At 49.4% G+C, this 20,092-nt stretch overlaps 2 protein-coding genes across 2 annotated transcripts; both read right to left on the reverse strand.

Moving 5' to 3' along the window:
* Positions 1-590: 590 nt before the first annotated feature.
* LOC144101699 (uncharacterized) lies at positions 591-9,477 on the reverse strand. Its single transcript, XM_077634833.1, has 5 exons — positions 9,088-9,477; positions 6,825-7,443; positions 6,102-6,301; positions 4,368-4,504; positions 591-1,758 (listed from the first exon to the last, which is right to left on the reverse strand). The coding sequence occupies exons 1-5, from the start codon at positions 9,475-9,477 to the stop codon at positions 591-593; spliced, it is 2,514 nt and encodes an 837-aa protein (XP_077490959.1).
* Positions 9,478-11,000: 1,523 nt separating this feature from the next.
* On the reverse strand, positions 11,001-18,203 carry LOC144101700 (uncharacterized). Its single transcript, XM_077634834.1, has 3 exons — positions 17,796-18,203; positions 14,916-15,498; positions 11,001-11,782 (listed from the first exon to the last, which is right to left on the reverse strand). Exons 1-3 carry the CDS (start codon positions 18,201-18,203, stop codon positions 11,718-11,720), a joined length of 1,056 nt encoding a protein of 351 aa, XP_077490960.1. The 3' UTR covers positions 11,001-11,717.
* Between the last annotated feature and the right edge of the window lie 1,889 nt (positions 18,204-20,092).

Genomic DNA, 20,092 nt, shown 5'->3' on the forward strand with positions numbered 1-20,092 from the left:
TGGCTTTAGTCTTGTGGCATGCGCTTGCTGAGCTAGACCGTCGTCAAGGCCAAAGCTATATGTTGGACGTCTCTCAAAAGGGGTTTCTGAACGTGCTGAGCGCAGCATAGCCTTTAAGTAGATCCATTTATGCACAGCTGCGTTCTGCCATTGAGCTGGCAGCCTAACACGCATAAAGGGCGCGAACTTGACCCTCCAAAAACCCCTGTGTAGGAAAGGGCCTGTGTTACGCAAGACTTAGGCAAATCGGCTCCATGCCTAATCCAGTAGGTTACATCACGTGCTTCGCAAGGACGGATTAAACTCATTGACATAAATGCACTGTACACGTAAGAAAGATTTAAGTCTGAATATCGAGCGATTGATTCCGGAACAAAGAAAAAAAGACAGTCCTACATATTACTGACATCGAGCAGCACTAACTGATGACGTCAACGGAACTGAATCGTCATTGATTTCGCACAAGAAATTGTGATGTCACACGCATGGTCGCGGACCTTAACGGGAGTCGCCTTCACGTCTTCCATCACCGCTGTGTCACGATGTGCTGGCTTTCGTGGCCAAGGTGTCACGCCTTATGACGCAGCCAGTCAGGGAGCAGCCGGCGGCAACGGCGGTGCCTTGAGGTCGTCGTCGTTCTTGGTAGAGGCCGGAACTAGCGGAGAGCATTCGCGGGAGATGCCCGCGTTGGCCACCGGGGGCATTAGCGGCTGGTCAGCGACACTGCCACAACTTTCGGCAACGGGTCCACTGGGTGGTAAGGACGGCATGTTGGGCGAGTGCTCTTGCGGCATGATGTTCTTGTTGGCAGCCATGGGTGCTGGAGGCTGGTCGGGGACAGTGCCCCGGCCCTCGGCAAGACCGCTGGGTGGTGAGGATGGCAGGTAGGGCGAGTGCTCGCGCGAGAAAATGTCCATGTTGCCTTTCATGGGCGTTGGCGCCTGGTAGAGGACAGTGTCAGGGCTCTCAACACCGAGACCGCTAGGCGGCGAGGTTGGCATGTACGGCGAGTGCCCTCGAGAGAAGATGCCCATGTTGTCCACTGCGGATGTTGGCTGCTGGTCGGGGATACTGCCGCGGCCTTCGACAAGATCGCTGGGTGGTGAGGATGGCAAGGAGAGCGAGTGCTCACGCGAGAAAATGCCCATGTTGCCTTTCATGGGCGTTGGTGGCTGGACGGGAGCACTGCCAGAGGCATCGACAAGACCACTTTGCGGTGAGGTCGGCATGTATGGCGATTGCCCCCGGGAGAAGATGTCCATATTTCCCTTCATTGGTGTTGGCGCCTGGTTAAGGGTACTGTAGCGGCCCTCTGCAAGACCACTCGGTGGTGAGGATGGCAGGTAGGGCGAGTGCTCACGCGAGAAAATATCCATGTTGCCTTTCACGGGCGTTGGTGGCTGGACGGGAGCACTGCCAGAGGCATCGACAAGACCACTTTGCGGTGAGGTCGGCATGTATGGCGATTGCCCCCGGGAGAAGACGTCCATATTTCCCTTCATTGGTGTTGGCGCCTGGTTAAGGGTACTGTAGCGGCCCTCTACAATACCACTTGGTGGTGAGGATGGCAGGTAGGGCGAGTGCTCACGCGAGAAAATATCCATGTTGCCTTTCATGGGCGTTGGCGGCTGGTCGGGGACGATGCCACGGCTCTCCCCAGGGGGCGCACCAGTTGTTGGGGACGCTACGTAAGGCGAATGCTCTTGCGAGAAAATGTCCATGTTTGGCACCACGGGTGACAGCGTAATCAGCGCCGGCCTGCGAATCATTTCAAAAATATGACAAACTGGCCGATGTAGCTTAGGACTGAGCGTAGTTATAGTAATCAGCTTTACGGAGCCCACAATCTCGCGCACACTTCTGATTACCCGCATGGCCCGAATACATTGCAAAGAACCTACGACCCGTAAATGACAGAAATATTTCACAAGGACGGAACCACCGCGCTCAAGACAATTCCGAGGCCCCATGGACACATTCATCCGAAGGCTGCCTGATTGGTGAGGCTAACAGGACGAAACAATTACAAATCTAACGCAATCTTTTACTGTCTTGGCGAAGAATATATTCAGTATTTCGCCATTAATTTTTTTTATTATGACTTGAAATTAAGATAAATGCTGCTGCTTCTAGACTTGCCCTGATGGCAAGCACTGATTGTGATATAATCATGAGTTACTCCCGTTGCGGGAGGCAATCCCCTCATACTGATCTATAATTGTTCCTGTCCTGCGTCTGCCCTAGATTCGCTGACCCAGCGGATTTGATAAGCTTGTCAGCGGTGCCTTTGACTCGCTATCCGTATCCGAAGTAGCCGTAGGCGTTTGCTCCCTAGCCGGCTATGGATTAAACACTCGTTTTGTAATTAGTCAAGACTGATGCAGCTGAGTGCTGTGTATTTGCTAGTTTCGTGCATACTGAGATCTGAGGTGGGCTGCCGCACCTCGAGAGCGGGGTTCTTCGATGCTCTGCGCTACTCAGTCTGTAATGAAGATGAGACTTGAGACTAAGCCCCTATCTCATCTGTCAGCGTCGTCAAGACGTGGAAATTTCCGCAGTTATTTGTCTCTGCTCTGTGAAGACTTTGAGCTGAATACTCTTGAGGAAATAGACGTGGGCAGAACGTGTAGCGCGCAGGCCAGATAAAAACGGAACGGACTAATTCCAAAATGCAAATGTAGCAGCTGGATAGATGGGATCAAGGTTTTTAACTACGCGAAGGCAAGTCCTCTTGTTCCGGCCTTCCTTGCTCAGACGAATAGAAGCCATCTTGCCCAAACATTGATGAGCGGATTGAGGCTGCTGCAGCTACTTGTCCAAGTTAGTGCTTTCAAGTATTCCTCCATTCCCTTCTTATTCGTCCACCGTGGATCAAGTGTGGCCATATGATGCAGTTAGGCTGGGCCTATGCGGTCTCTAAACGGGGCGCTGGAACGCGGCGTCGTGTGGTGGGGGTTAAGCTATGGCTGTTACTTATTTATCCGAGATGAACCTTTTGAAGCGAGAAGATGCTTAAGGGATGTCAGCCGGCATAACCATCAGTGAAACCAGTAGCTTCGTGATGTCACCAAAGAAAAAGACGAGAACCCACTTACATCTACCGTTAGAACACAAATGTCCTGACTAACGCAAAACACAACAGCCAAAGCATACACCAAGTTACAGGTTATCGTCGAATTAACCGCGTCAAGCCACAGCCTGCTTCTCACTGCTTCAGCTTTAAAACACCCATTATCGCAGTATCTCCGGCGTTTGCGCAGGCGTGTCAACCATCGGCTGGCAAGAGTTCGTGCGAAGAGAGGAAAATCCCCTTCACTTTCCAGGGAGAGGAAGGAGAGGGAAGAGAGAGAGGGTGGGACCCAAGGGGCGGGAAGAGTCGACACGGGGTACGGCGTGCCGCACTATGATTGCTGGATTGAATTGGGAAAGTGGAGTACGTTGTTTCCCATGGCGATAGAATGACTGCACCACGCCACCCATTTTGCGCTGTCTGAACCCGTCAGCCGTAGTGGCTGCTCGGTACGCATACTGTGCCACATCAGTCTCTTCATCGTCTGTACATTTCTGAATGCTATATCATTAGAATTGTCGTCACACCAAATCCCCCGCTGACGTTTGATATGAAATTGGCTGATTGGTCAAGATAGTCAATAATTCAAAGGTATCACGTGACCACCAAGGACCAATCACAGCGCACCGCCAAATTTGAAAATCTGTCATCACCGGCGGAACTGGGAGGCTGCGACAATATCGAAATCGCTACCGGAGAGGGTCGGCATAGCAGGGTGCTCACTGTGCCAAGTGGCCGGATGGCATAATGAATAAATTTAAAAATAACACTTTATGGCCGCAAGCGGCATTCGAGCCAGCGGCACCACCAAAAGATCAGCTTCGCTGGCCAAGCTGAACACAATGCGTGTTGAATTCCCAGTCTTTCGCGCAGTGCTTTCGATGTCGTCGTCTTCAACATCCATCCGTGCGCAAGTCAGTCCAAGACTAGGAGCGCGGGCATATGCACGAGCAAGCCCAAATTCAAAACCGTGGCCGCTTTGAGAGGTAGAATTGCCAAGGAGAACAAAGAGATTCACCCATACATCTAACGCGACGAGGCCCCCGCGTCTGTTAGCAACAGCTCCTGGTTGAGTACAGATGTGCGTCCGAGAGTTCCAGCCACCTGTGTATGCAATGGATCCAGAACAGATTGCTATTGCACTGCTAGGAGACTTATGCATCTCAATAGTTATGTTTTCTTTGCTCCGAGACACACAGCTAGTTATGATCCTTGTGCAATCTGTGTGCACTCTAGATTCCTTGCTGCATCGTAAGTTTTAACTGGCGGTCTCCTCGTCCCCTGCTAAGGGACTCACCTGACAGGCAAGGACGCGGCCGCGGATGATTGCTTCCGGGAGGAGGTGTTCACTTTGGGCACCATGGCAGTAGGCACGGGAGGTAGCTGAATTGTCCATCCTGCCGGAGGGGACACGTCCTCGGACCAAGAACCCTCCTGCAACAGGAGGATTAAACAGCATTGTCCTTCATATGCACTCTTCCCAGCACCCCATGTCTCCTATGTGAGTGCTGGAGTGCATAACTTTAGACAGTGGGGATGCATTTGATGGGTGATGCCTTTACAAGGACGTTTTCCAGCTATTGTAGATAACGACGGTGATCGCGTATTAACGTTGTAGTTAAGGCTTGTGCATCAATTGCTGCTACCAACGCGTCATGTACAGAGAATTCGAAGCCCACCATGTCACATTCTGAGCGGTGCTGTGTACGTTGTGTTGCATATCTGTGCAATAGAGATCTCAAATTTGATCTGTACTCTAAGGGAATGGTGTTACCGCTAGTCCGGGTGCAGATGCGAGCTGATCATGCGCGGCTTCAACGATATGCGATTGATATGCGTTCCAGCGCTGTGTACTTTTGATGAGCGTCATTTTGAAACTGTTGCCTGCTGGCCGAGTTTCAAACAGTTCGGCAACGGCGGTCGTTTCATATGACGTGATTCTAGCTCATATCATGATGACCGCTAGTGGCATAAAGATAACCGTCACAAATTTCATTCATTCATTTATTTTTGACAGAAACCGGTACAGTGTATATGCGTGTACATATTTAATTTTCCTGTCTGGATAGCCGAGGCAAAAGGCGTACTCAAATGCCTGACGAGGCCTCGGAACCGTTATTGCACACAATGCCTCAGTACCTGCACCGTTTTTAAGACCAAGGCGTTTGGAAGTCCAAGTAGTTTCTACTTTAAAAAATTCTGAAACGTGTTCCAGAAGTTAATTGTGTGCTTCGTATCTCTTTGCGGAAAGCCCTCGTGGCAGCACCATGATGTCAACGCCGAGGAAAAGTGAATGAGATTATAAAAACTGCATATAGTAATCATCATCATCATAAAACTATTTCTACTGCAGGACAAAGTCCTTTTTCATATCTCTCTAATTAAATCTGCTCTGTACCAGCTTCGCTAACCTTATACCCGAAAACTTCGTTCTACTCCGCCCACCTGACTCTGACGCCCCCTGCTGCGCTTGCTATGTCTAGGATGACCATCGGAGGAGAGCTTGCCTTCGCATTACATGCTCCGCTCATACACGTTTCTTCTTCATATCGACGAGGATGTCATCAACTCGAGCTTGTTTCCAGGGGTGCGTGTGGTGGTGGTATTAATGTACAGCCAGGTTCCCCTATTCGATTTGCTCTTTTCCTGTCTCTCAAAGTTACACCTTTCATCCTGCTTTAGATTGCTGCGCTGTCCTAAAATTCAATTCTAATCATTTTCGTTTCTATCCCATTCGTGAGTGCCGATATACTCTCTTCTTGAGGGGTAATCGTAAACTGTCATTCATGATCCGAGAGCGCTTGCAAAATGCATTGCTCCTCATTCTAGTTTTATTAGCTTTTTCCCTCTCGTGGCACAGATCTGCAGTCATTATTTCCCTTAATTATATGCATACCGTTATCACTTCGACTTTAGGTATATAACCTAAATATAAATATAAAATCTACAACTTTATATATGAATATAACCTCCAAGCGGTTAAAGCACAACTTCGCTATTTGGTCCCATTGGTGGCAAGTGCGACACTCACGGGTATGAGAGACTTCCGCGACGCTCTGGACTTCGTGGAGGACCGCCTCCGCACCAAGCGGGGGTGGGAATGCGCGGTCCCTGTTTGCTTGCGGTCTTCCCTTGGAGGGGACGAGGGGACGCTAGCCCCGCTGGCTTCGGACGGCGCCGAAGGTGGACTTCCGGACGTCGTTCGTTTGGACTTCTTTTTCCGCTTTGAACCTGCGCCACACACAACCGAGTTCGCGAGATAGAACTAGTCACTTTTCACGAAGAACTGCACGAACCGTGGGACAATATAACACTAATACTTTAACGACTGCTCATGAATAATTTACGGCGTGACGAAATTTACGACACCAGCTAGATTTAGTTGGCTGCACGTTAAGTGCAACTCCCATCGATCTGTAATAGCCTCGTCCAGTGCCAGGGGCCACCCCCATATATATCCCAGCAAATTTCCTATTGTCAAAAAAAACTCAAAAAAAACAGCGTCGAATGCCCCTCATAGAAGCCCCCCCCCCCCCCCCCCCCCTTGCCAACGGCATCGACTGGTTCTCATGAGGTTGCAGTTAATCCCCTAGCGTGACATCGAGGATGACTGGCAAGAGCCTGCGTGAAATTGGTTTAACTGCCACATCATGACAATCGGTCGACGCCATTGGTTGGGGTTCTCCCTTTAAAGGCCTGACTTTAGGGCTATAAAGGGCAGAGAGAGGATATTTATGCAGTATCTTGTTCTCACTGATGTCGGACTTGATTTCAGACTGGGTGGGAGTCTGGTCGATACCGGCGCTGGAGCTGCTACGGCGTGTTTTGGATTTCTTCCGCCGTCGCTTGCTCGTGGAAGTCGTGTGCTCTGGGGACGTGGGGACGCTCTGATCTTGAGCCTTGTCTAGGTGAGCACCAGCCGCGTCAGAACTGGACCCCGCGGTGGCGTCATTCTGTTGCGGCACCGGATGTCCTTTGGCAACTGTGGTGTCAGAAACGCTCGCAGGGACGACAACTTCGTCTCTCGCCGAACCTTTGTCGGAACTAGTTGACTGCGTAAGAGGTTTGGTGAGGTCGGCGACGTCAACCTTGCTAAGCGACGACGGCTGCGCCTTGGTCATGTCGTCGTTCCTGGGATCCTCGTCCTTGCTCTGCACTGGTTTCTCTGTTGTGACGTCACTGTCCTTGGAGGACGCAGGAAGCGACTTCTGCCCACCTGGGATGGTTTGACTTGGCGGTGAACAGCTCTTTGGCTCGGTGCCTCGCGTGTCGTCCGCCGTGTTCGAGGCGGTGCCGGCTTTCGTGGATTCAGCCTTGGTTTCCTTGTTGGGTAGCGCGGTTAGTTCGGGCTTGAGCGAAGCGTCGGTGGGAACCTGGGCAAGTGTTTAATGACACTTTAAGGTTAGCTGGCCGGCACTTGTAGTTAACTCGCTATGCGAATCAACGGCTAGGTGTCTTAATATGATCGATTACTGCCGGTTACAAAAAAAGAAAACAGGTTTTAATTTCACTGCGGAGTCCGCCATGACAGTAGCAGGCCTATCGAACCGTGGAAGCTAGACGAGGAATTTCATCACTGCTTAACGTATAGAAGAGGTGTACGTGGCGCTGTGGTTAGGATATGGGGTGATTCAGATGAACGAAGGCTGAGAAAAACCCTGCTACCCCGACTAAATTGCACTTAACAGGTGTGACCAGTGTAGGCATAAACGCAGGTGTACCCTGACTTTTCTTTTCGCTCTCTCCTATGCAACTAACTGCTGCTGTGCGGCAAGGGATTTCAACAAAATTTCAGCGTGGCAGATCTTAATATATCTAACGTCAATCGCCATTAAAGCTTGACTACGATACCTGTCTAAATCATCATCATCTTCATAATCATTATCAGTCGAGCCACGTCCACTCTAGGAGAGAGGCCTGAGCCACTGATCTCCGTTAATCCTGTCTCGCGACAACAGCAAACTACCCATGCCCTTGGCCATTTCATCTTGTTTATTTCGGCTGGCATATCATTAACCCGCATTTGTACCCTGCTTCTCAAAGTATCCCTTGCTATTTTCCTTTCCATAACTAACTTACAACTATATAACCGCTATTGGTTAACTCTCAACCAGCAAGTACCGGCAAGATGCAATGTACTCTTCCCACCTGACGGACTCTCGTAAGCTTTTGTTTATGGCCTTGGAATACAAAGGCGGAATAACTTTCCTACAGCGCCTGGGGTGTGTGTTCTGGACTGCGAAAACAGTAGCCAAATCCTCGGTGACCAGCGAGGCAAGAAATAACGATGCAATGTCCTGAGTGAAGCTGCGCATGCTCGCAGGCGGCTCGTTTGAAATGAGACGGTATGGCTGGATGTGGGAGAAGTCCGTCCGTAACACGCCCAGGCAAGTACACATCTGCAACACGTCTCTAACATGCAACTCATAGGTTTTAGACGAATGTTTTACCCTATGTACCTGCCAAATTCCCTCTGTGGCAGTGAGGTTCACCTTGACCTGGCCTACCTGCATCACAAGTGTGCACTCATGCTGTGCACTTGTGGTCCAGATGGACTGCAAGATACTTGGAGGCTGTATAGGGGATGAATTCGATGGGTAACACTCCATGTGGCGTGGGGTTGGTTATCAAAAACGGTAACACACCGTAACTCACTCGCGGTGAACGCCGAAACGGCGCTGAGGGGTAGAAGGAACTAAGGAGGTGTGAAAGGAGGAGGTTGAAAAAGTCAAAGTGGTGGCCTCCAGATTAATGTCTACCACCTATTGTTCTCAAAAACGCGCATTGACATCGCACACCCCATGGGAGTGTTTTTGTGTTTCGCCTCCATCGAAACACGGCCGCCAACCACCGCTGGGTTTCGCCCGCGACTTGTTCTCAGCGAGCACCGCCTAGTCTTGTTCAAGATGGCTGCTAGACCACTCCACTGAGTCAACGAGGCAGGCGGGTTCTACCAGGATTGGAGCAAGAGGTCTCGGAGGCCATTCGTGTCGGCGCTAGTTTAGCGCCGCACTTACCTGAGCCGCGTCGGCACCGGAGGACAGGGCGTGCAGGATGGTGGTGGTCTCCTCCTTGAAGACGCGGCTTACGGTTTCTGACGCATGCCTGGCTGCGTTGGCGATGCGCCGGCCGGGCAACAGGATGTCGGAGGCCACGGTCTTGACGACGGTGGGCTGCGCGACAGGCGGCTTCTCTCCCGGTTGACCCAACGCGGTAGGCCTCGCTACGGCAGGGGGAGCCACTACGTCGCTCCGCTTAGGCTGGGCCTCTCTTCCCAGGGCGTCCACGACACAAGGCTTTACGGCTGTGGCTCGTAATTTCCGCAGCAGAAGCCAATACAGCACGAAGATGGCTGTGACGCCTGATAGGGTGATGACAATGTAGAACAGTTCGTCGCTCGAGGTCATCGTTCAAGCGGAGGCATCGGCGGGGACCCACAGAGCATTGGGCGCTATCAGTCTTGGCCTCTCTATTGCAGCGAGTACGCCGTGATCGGGTCGTGGGAGGTACGCACCAAGTTCTTTGAAGGATGAGAACAAGAGGTCGGCCACCCTAACTACGTGTTCGAGAATCGAAAGGGCTAAGCTCGAGCGCATGCACTGCGCGTTGTCACGCAAACCTGCTTCATCTTCTTTACCGTCTACTACATTCTTTGTCTGAAATGATTTTTGTTCCCGTTCTCGGCACTCTCAAACATCCTGCCGTAATCAAGGCGAACCTAAACCTGAAAGCGACGCGAATCTCCGCCCGAAAGGTAGTCACATAAGCGCAAACCTTACATTTTTTCGGCCGACTGCTTCACCCTTCAATCCGCTCTTACATTCGCTGCGCTGTTCATGTTGATTCCTTGTGGTTTCAAGAAGCACCATGTGCTGGCAACCGGCGGGTTCAATCTGTCAACATAGAATACAAACGCCGCGCTGGTCTGACTTCAAAGCCCGTATTCTTGAAATTTCTACTTTGGTCCGCGCCAATTGTTTAAAGCTCCGAACGCGACAGTGAGACTGCAGCTGACCCATCTTTCCCCGTTGCATCACCTCGGCTGAAATTCTGCTTGCGATTACAACAGAAATTGCAGCGCAAAAGTGAATACTGCAAACACAATGCTATAAATTTTGAAATATAATTTTGAAATGTGGCGGCAAAGCGTAAACGCAGGACAGCATGAAAGATATGAAATTTAATGAGGCGTCAGCGGCGTTTGATGTCTTTAGCTCAAGGGAACGCGTTCAACTTAAGCCAGGCCCACTGGGACACACGTCCACTTGAGGAAGACTTCCACAATGCGCACCATGCAGTCTTTTTATTTATAGCATAAAGGGTACGCAATGCACATCCATAATGTTTAGTACACTTCACACATCACGAGTGCTAGGACAGGTACAAGCAGCACCATAGCTATTTTTATTCTCGCAGCGTAGAGGCGAGGAAGAGGAAACAGGCAGCAGCAGAGGGTCATCTTTTCTGCAGTGCTTCAAAGTTAGAAACCAAGAATTTTTCATTAGGCACTAAAAACTATCAATTTTTTTTGGTGGTGTTTAGAATGCTACAACTAATATTTGCACCTAAACTATATAAGCTATAAATATGCAGTCTCCACCATACTATATATTACCATGCGATCGCTACTACTATGTTACGTTACGATCCCGTTTACTTTAGCAGCCACTCTCGGATATATGAGATATAAGGCTGCTATGTCTACAAAGGTGTCGCGTTTGTGCTATACTTACGGATTTATGAACACTATCTATATACCTATGCACAAGGAGCATCGGCGTCCGTCACAAGGAATGAAACAGGTACGACCGCATGATTGTTTCTAATCAAAACCAGGATTTTACATAAAAATATATTTATATGCCACCTAACCATATGCACAGTCGTGAAGGAGTATTGAATCTGGAAATATTGATCACACAAGCAAAAGAAATGAAAGACAAATTTTAGCGTCCCTTGACATGTCGAAATCTGACAGGGCACGTAACTGGCACTGCATAATCTGACGGCCACGCTTATCTGTCGTAACATCATCATCAACATCTAACGAAGATATCACGATGACGCCGTGCGGACCTCAGTCGAAGCTCACAGGCGTGTTCTTACGTCACTGCTGCGTAACAGACTGCCGCCTATTGTCGCCACAAGGTGACCCTGTCGCACTTTGCCCGACTATCGATCGCAGAGGTGCTGGCGTCGAAGGAAAAACGGTGATTAGCACGTCCTTTTCCCTGGGCGAAGCTGGAATTAGCGGAAGGAAGGTGTGCATGTTGGCCACCTTGGGTTCCCGTGGTCGATATTGGGACCTTTGGGACACACTGCCGCAGTTTCGTCGACAGGAGGGGTGCCGAAAGGCCCGTTGGCAACCACGGGTGACACGACGATCAGCGCGTGCAAGCCAACCACCCCTGATATGTATCGGTAGGCGACAGTAGTCTTGAAGGTTGTGCACAAGATGGCGCTTGTTGTGCCAGGGATACGATGGTCAAGCGCAACACCCACAGAGTTGTTGACGGACTTCCTCGACAGCTAGCACTCGGTGGAGGACCGCCTTTGCAACCAGCCGTCGAAGAGCCCGTCGCCAGTGAGCTTTTTCTCCCCCGTGGCGGATGAAAGGCCGCTGCATCACGGAGGTTTTGGAGAGCACCTAAGATTGGGTCCTGTTTGGGCTGCGGCTGGATGGCTTCCGCTTCCGCTTCGGCGACCGTGAACCTGCGCCGCGGTTCGAGTAAGTGGAAAGATAATGAGGCACCGCACGAAGAAGTGCAAGAGTCAATGGACGCGCGAGTCAGCATGGCTTCTTTCCTCACTCAGTAAGAAGCTGACTGCCCACAAATGGCATAGCATGGTATGGCATAGGCTATAGCATGGCACATGGCACGGTATGGGGAAGTCTACAGTTGGACGAAAACTCATCTGATCGGGGACTCATTATTAATACATGAAAATGGAGACACCAATCATAAAATAAAAACAAAAACAAAATCAAGACGTTTCGGCTCGTGTTTTCTATCTGATTCGGTGTCTCTGCCTTTTCCCTATTTTATTATGGTATAGTACGGTATGGTATGTGAGGTTTAGCGTCCTGAAGCTGTACATTGACTATGATAGAGCAAATGTGCAGCTTGGTGACAACAGCTGTGTGAAAACCGTTTTACTGAAAAGGCTCCATTTCCTGAGTGAAAGCGGCTCAAATATTTGCCCATTGATTGAATACTGGAGAGTGAACGATTTGGTACACGAATTGGTCTATTTTTTTTTTTTTTTTGCGTAAGGAATCAGTCAGCAGAGCCATTAGAGTCCTATATAGCTCGAACAGGGTAAGTTGCGAGGAAGCTCATCGAGGAAAGGGCACGAAATTAGGCACCCCATTCGATTTTGTCGCTTGCAGAATAAAGGTGCTCAACTGTGCGTCTTAACACCGCGATGGTAAACAAAAGATTGTGATTGCCTTGACCAAAGAACTGCAGCATCGAATCTCCACTGTCATTTGTTTCCACTAGTTTGCATAAGACGCCTCTTCGGTTCATTGCATGTTCAGCAATTTCGGACAAAAAATTTTAAACTAGCAAAATTGTAATTTACTTTTACGGTAATATTGAAGATACTGGTCCATTTTTCTCATATGTGGCAAAAACTTTATATCAAAGTGTTTCCATCGGTTGCATAGAGCAACTAAGACTCCCATAGAAAATCAATGGGGGACGCTTCTGACGATAGCAAAGACGTTAATAGAAAAAAAATTCAAGATTGCCGTCGTGTGATCTGCGGATATATTGATTGTTATAGTGAAATCTTACATTATATGAAAAAATTGCGTTCTTAAATGATTTCCGGTTCAAAACTGCTTTTGTCCAGAATTGCTGGGTATGTTTGGTGTTCTCTCAAAAGCAAAATCGGTGTGTACCAATTGGGGTTTAGTTAGACATCATTGCAGCGCCATTTTCTTGCAGCGGCTGGTGTCGAGACACGAGATGGCGAGACTGTTTTCATCCAGAGGCATCTCAGTTTGCTCGTTTTTAGAGCTGGTGCTCCTGGTTGGTGAAAATAGCGAATGGCATCACAAGACCAGCCAACAACGCAACGTCGCGTGATACACGCCGCCTTCTGCTCCTGCAGTACTGTTAGATCTATATTTGTGACTGTGACAGGTGTTAAGTCGCCGGAACAAGACGAAACCGCTTCCAGTTCACCTTCTCTACATTTAAAGAGACGGTGAAGGGTAGAAGAACCCAGGAACCAAGAATGTTTTAGGCCTAAGCGGTTCAGATCGAAAATGATCCCCTACAGGCTCATTCCCAAGTCTGCCTTAGTTCCTCACGCATCCTGTTAGCTGAGCATACAAGACTTGCTGAGCACGAGAGCATCGCTGCAAAAGGCCTTCTCGGCAAACAGAGGGGGGTTATTATTTCTTTTTGAGCGAAAACATTACTCCGCCGGTTCAGAAACTAGCAAAATCGTCTCTAGCCGATGTATGTCCGACGGTTCAGAGCCGAGCAAAAAGAAGCATCAATATCCACGACTGGAAGCCGAACCCGCGGCGGCGAGAACAGATCAACTTCAAAGGCCGCTACACGAGACCACTTGGCTATCGGCGCAGCCGAACATGCCTACTGTTAAACTGCACCACACTCTCGCGCTATGCGTTACAGAGCGCCCTCTTCGTCAACTTCCATCTGCTCCGTTTCGCGGCACTGCCCGCTCATCGTCGACTTTTACGTCGCACAAATCTGTGCTCTTGCACCGATTCGAATGTCGATAACAATCTTTGTAGATTTTTTCACGATGCAGTGCTGAAATATATTAGGCTACCTTCTCTGGAGCATTGAGGACATGAAGAAAACTGGCGGACAATGCTTTCCATAGTCGGTACTTGGCCTATAGTTAGTGACATGCATGACAAAATGTTTGTTTTGCAATTTTTTTATATTTCATTGTAGAATTATTTTTTTCAGTAACCAAGGTATTTCGTGCATGGACAAAAGGCAGATGTACTCTGCCTGACCGGTCCCAGCCAGCGTATTCACCACATCAAGATTCTTGACAACACAAAACAAATTGAACAAAGGTCCAAGGGAAGCATCTGTCCGTTAGCCAACGCTTCGACAAGAATTTGTTTTAGGTTGGACACTGCAGTCTGCTATACAGCACGCTTATTGTTCCAACGAAAACGCCAAAAACAGACTACGATTATTCTTCTTCATTAATGGAAAGAGAACGAGTCACTTTACGAAATGGCGCAAAAGTCAAAAGGCTTCAAAGGACTGCTGACAGCCTGCTACGGTACGGTAAGTGGGCTTTCTGCCATAGCTTCTCACATATCTTTGCTAGAAAAGTATTTGTCAGTTGGAGAGCATTACAGCAAAAATCCAAAGGATGCTGCGCTGGTAGAAGGACCAGTACAGCTGCTGCTGCATGCTTTTGCATGCGCGCACAGCATGACGCCACCTTGGCGTGCGTTTCGCTGCGCGACACGTCTTTTTAGCCTGTTTCCTTGTTTCACCAAACTGGCAAACTTATATGGATGTGCTTGCAGTTCAACCGATGAGAAACGCCGAGTAGTCACGTGATCAATGAGCAGGCAGCTGGCTCAGACGGTTGCATACTTGGGGTGAGGTCACGGCACAGGGCTATGGGATAGACACTGCTCAGGACGTGGATGCTACGCCAACGCTGACGAATACAGCGGGTAATGAGGTAAAGATACTGTGAATAACTCGCACTGCGATGCAGCTAGTTAAAGCTGGAGTTGTAACACTATACCTTTGCTCCTGGCAGTACTCTTGACTGAGAGAATTCGTAATAACCTGTGCGAGAAAAAGCTTTTCTAGCGGGTTGTACTCACCGGGGTCGCTCTTGAGTTCAGACTGGGCGAGAGACTGGCTACCGCTGCCGACGGCGCTGCTACTGCGTTTGTGGGACTTTCTCCGCCGGCTTTCACCCTTCGTGGATCGGTGCTCGGAGGACATCCCGACATCCGCGTCCACAGACCCGCTCAGCTGAGCCCCTGCCGCGTTGTGCTTGTCCTCTTGCTGCGACTGCAACTGTTCTTTGGCACCGGCGCCGACGGTGGCTGTCCCAATAGGGTCGCCCATCGGCGATCCGACCTGGGAACCTGTAAGCTGCGGCGGAGGCTGGCCCTGTTGGGTGGCGCCATCTCTGGTTTCCGACTGCGGCTCTGCCTGGCCAGTCTTTGCGTTCCTGGCATCGTCGTCTTTGCTCTGCGCCGGTTTCTTCGTCGTGACGTCATCCTCCTTCGGGGACGTCTGTCCAGGGCATTTAGTCAGCGATGACTCCCTTTTCTTAGGTTGGGTGTCTACCGTGTGGCTCTCCTTGTCCGATGCAGCGGCGTCCTTCGGGGGTTCAACCTTGCCGTCCTTCAAGGACACCGGCGGTCCTTCGGACTTGAGCGAAACGTCTGAAGGAATCTGCGCGGAAGATGATGATGTGCCGAGTCACAAGACGTAAAAATGACTTATCTTCATCGCACGCGAAACTGCTACGTGACAACTTCAGATGGCTGATCGCCTTTGTCACCAAAGGTTGATTCTGCAGCATATTACTCTACTCTGAAGTGAGGCTGCATTAGGACTCCATTTTCAACCTGGTTAATGAACCTTAACTCTTGTGTGACGCGGCCTCAGTGATAAGTGTGGTGAAGGCATTATTAAGATTCTTCAAGTACAAAAGACTAATGAACCTTCAAAAAGTAATCTGCGATTTCATGTGCACAAGTGTATTTCGTGGATTGTTTCACTTCCTCCTGGAGTAGCCTACTATGCAGGTAACCAGGCCAAGATCACTAGTGAGCAGAAAAGGGAAAATACGGCTTTTTTTTTTCTACATGCACGGATTTTACTGAAATTCTCGAGATATTTTATCCGCACTCTTCTGATCTCTGTGCCAATTTTGGTAGTTTACCGGCGGTTTCTTGCACCGAAAATAAGTTTAAAATTTGCACATTTCTGGGCCTTAATCAGGGCTATTTCGGCGGGAAATCTTGCGCGTATGATGTCACACTTTGCAAGCTCGTTGATATTCGCTCTGCTCTTGCTGAACAACAAAATTTCGAGCTTGTTTACGGTCATCTCGTACCAATATTCACCCAAACACTCACAATGCCCAGTAGAAATACACAGGACAATACAGGACAAACATTGTGCAGGCAAGCTTGTGAGCACACGGTTATTCTCGCTAGCTTCGACGCTCCGCGCAGAGATAAGGCGCTGATAAGCTGTTTGGGCGACGCGCGTGGTACTGTTAATGAATTGGCCGGATGTACGTCATAGTTAGTTTATACCGACTTTCGATTTCTGGTTTCAGCTTTTTTTAAAACACTTCTATTCGGTATTTTTAAAGACGCCTCTTTGTGCCGCAGATAGAAAAGTTTCAAGGAATGTGATGGAATTACCGAAATGTTCGAAAAAAAACCCCAAGTTGCAGTTTAAGGCGTATCTTGTACCTGATATTTCTCCGTGTAATGTAGCACCTAGTTGTACAAGCCCCAGATACAGAGATTCATCAGTATTGACTAGCAACAATAATTCCAGTAGTACGCAATAAATTCGACCTCCCTACACAGATTGAAAACCCTTGACATTGATTGTCTTGTTGATCCGGGTTTTCTATTTGTAGCGGGCTGTCACGTAGGATGCATTGTATCTAAAGCGCAAAATAAACACGTGAACGCCAGCAGTTTAAGAAGCGCACAAAAAGACGCTGTCTCGTTATTTTCCATTGGATGACGCCGGGCATGCATTAGTGTAAACTCTCAAATCAGTGATTATCACAGAGAAATAACCAACTTCAGCCCGTGCTGTTCACGCAAATTACTCAGAAATATACAAGTAAAACATTCGGTTACATTTGAGAGGTGTAGAAAAGAAATGAAGGTGCTAGCTTCAGTATTCAGATCCTTTCCACTCTGCTCACCTTTCTAAGCTCTCTACTCGTCGCGGTGGCGCAGTGTTTAAGGATGCACGGCTGCTGAACTATAGGACGCGGGCTCAATTGCGACCACGGCGGTCGCGTTCCGTTGAAGGCGTAACCGAGAACACACCCATCACTTTAACGAGCGATGTTAGTGCACGTTAAAATTCGAGATGGGCGAAATAATTCCGGAGCCCTACACTACGGGGCTTCTTTCTCGCTTCTTTCCTTCCCTCTCTCCTTCGTTCATAACCCTCAGGGTATAGTTGAGGTGTCCACCGAAACTGAAGGAATTGCCGCGTCTTTCGTTTCCTCAAAAAACAAAAAAACTTTTTCCCTCTCCCAGTGCAAACACCTCTTCTGCTATGCGTCGAGATATCACCAGGCTCATCCAAAGCTTCAAGTCTATAAAGTCCATCGCAGTTAAGTATATTTATTCGAGCACAATTCTGAGTTCGATGAAGTGAGAGGCCATCTATTTTAAGTATGAAAACCGACCACTTTTCACTGTACGGTCTGGAATCTTTGTAGACAAGAGAGCGCAGGCGGCGTGCATGTGCAACCATAGCGTGTTGGCATAACACCTAAGACTGAAAACCATTGTGCCTCAAGTAAAAGCATTGTTTGGTACGCCTGAGGCACCATGGGGACGCACAACACTTCGAGGGAAAGATTCGGCAAGAACACGAAATCAGAACTTGGGAGACAGGTGCATGCACTCACTGGCTACGCACCCTTGTCTACCAAGATCTGCGCAAGACATCAGTTTTTGAATCCATTTACGCAGTAGGCCTACCTGCATCACGTCGGCCCCGGAGGATAGGGCTTGCAGGATAGCGCCGGTCTCCTTCTTGACGGCGCGGCTTACAGCGACCGACGCCCTCCTGGCGACCTTGGCGATCCGTTGCCCGGGCGACAGGCCGCCGGTCTGTGGGGGGTGGCCCGCGTCGGGTGAGGGCTCAGACGGCGTCTTCACTGCCGGCTGGTCGAAGGTCGCGTTGCCCACCGCGACGTCAGGACTGACTCCAGCCGACTTTTGAGGCTGGTCGGCTCCACCGGGGACCTCCTCGCCGCATGGCTCGACGGCCATTGGGGGTACGAGTCCACACTTGCGCATCAAAAGCCACAGCACCCCGAACAGGATTACGACGCCCAGCAGGATGATGGCCATAGAGAGCACGTCGCTGTATGTATCCGCGGGCATGGTTGCGGGAACGGTGCTCGTTGGCGACTTGTTCTAGTGGAGGTTGTACCTCTAGGCCTTGGTACTGTATCGCGAACATCCAGAAATCAGCAATGACGGTGGGCGTGTCTGCGAGCTAGCCGACATTCTTCTTGGAGAAGTACGAGAAAAAGCGGCCTTCGTTAAGCTTCTTCGAATACGCTCGAGCGCAGTGCGCGTGGACACTTCGGCCTTCTTTTTTGTTTCCTGCTGTCAACTGTGCCACTTCCCCGCATGTATAGCCTGCAGGAGTCTGAAAACGGTGAACTCAAGGGCAACAAGACCCCTGGTACACAAGCCGGGACGCGTAATTCCGACCTCTCATCAGTATGGTGCCCCCCTTCTGGCTTCGCCTCCCAGCTCATGTGATGACTTTCCAATCGGCGATATTGCCTAGAAAACATATGCAATCTAATAAATAGCACGCAACCAAGAAAGGCAATAAATCATTTACGTGATGTTAATTGAGCGTAATTTCGTTTTCTCATCAGTACAGACCCCCAACTGCAGAAGTCACTTCTCTCGCAGGTTTCTATAAATGGCGAATTCGACTCTAATGCATTAAGAAATGCAGCCTAAAATGTAACGCACGCCCTCTGAAGATGGTAGTGATTTGCGTATTGGTAATTTTTGGCACGAAAAAAGAAGAGAAAATTCTTGTGCAGAATGACCGAGCAGTGTAGCAAATACGAAAAATTCCGGGGCACTTTGTTGACGTAAAATGTGGGGAGGCGAAAGCCTTTAGCGCGGTGTTGCTGCTTGTGTAACTGATGTGTGGTTAAGGTGTTAAGTACAGAATTGCGAACCTTAAATGCTGGAGACACTGGAGGGTGTTTGGGAGGCATCTGTGTGATTCGACGCCTTTCCGCAAACTCTCTACAGAGTCCTAGACAAGGAGAACTACATATGCATTCTCAGGAAGTAGCGTTCAGGAAGTAGCGGAGTTCCTTGACACCACTGTTTTAAAACGTGTTAGGCGAATGTGCATTTCTTCTTCCGCGAAAACATTCTTTTTTAAGCTGCACACGTCAACGCTGCCTGTGAAGGCATGGCTTCATGCTAAGGGGATGCTTGCGCCATGGATGGTGAATTGTCGCCTGTGCAATACACCAGAGACAACTGACCACTGTTTTGTTTTGTACTTTGATGCTATCTTCTTCTGGGACATTTTACAACGAGCAATTAAGGAGGACATTGACATCATACCGTACAATATTCGTTTTTTGCCCGTGGAAAAGGACAGTGCTGTGCCATATGATGTATTTATGTTGCTGGGACTATTTAGTCTCTGGTAGAGCCGAATAACCACGGCCGTCGAAATCTTTGTTTCATGAACAATAAATGCGCTTTGGTGCGGGGAGTATACGCTGCCCTGAAAGAGCCGCCTAGCTGGCTCCCCTATCTGGATGCATGTGTGTGCCTCCCAGACTTTTGATGTTTTGGAAGGAGGGTTCATGCAGGGGTAAGGTGGCCTGGTGTTTTGTGACGTAAGCGTGCTTAGACTTTTCTTTTCAGCACTATTTCCATGCACTAAAGAAAATAAAAGGAAGCAACGTAATCGTTAGCACGTTCAGCTGCGGAACGGAAGGATGGTGGTTCGAATCCCATCGTGCACAAAGATTTTTTTTTTTTCTTGAGTTGAAGAGTGTCACGGACGGACGGACGGACACCGTGAGTATGAGCCATTAAACGCTTCCGCCTCAATATGTTCTGGTAGACCGCCGGACTGCCTGCCTTCCTAACTACCCTCCCTCCAGCCTACCTACATACTAACCTACCCTCAACCTACCTACTATGGCCATGGAGGCGAAAACTGTCCGGCATCGGCGTCTGTCCACCTGCCCATCATTGCAGGTCTTGTTTTGGGGTCC

The sequence above is a fragment of the Amblyomma americanum genome, chromosome 8, assembly GCF_052857255.1.
Source record: "Amblyomma americanum isolate KBUSLIRL-KWMA chromosome 8, ASM5285725v1, whole genome shotgun sequence".
In the NCBI taxonomy this organism is placed as follows: Eukaryota; Metazoa; Arthropoda; class Arachnida; order Ixodida; family Ixodidae; genus Amblyomma; species Amblyomma americanum.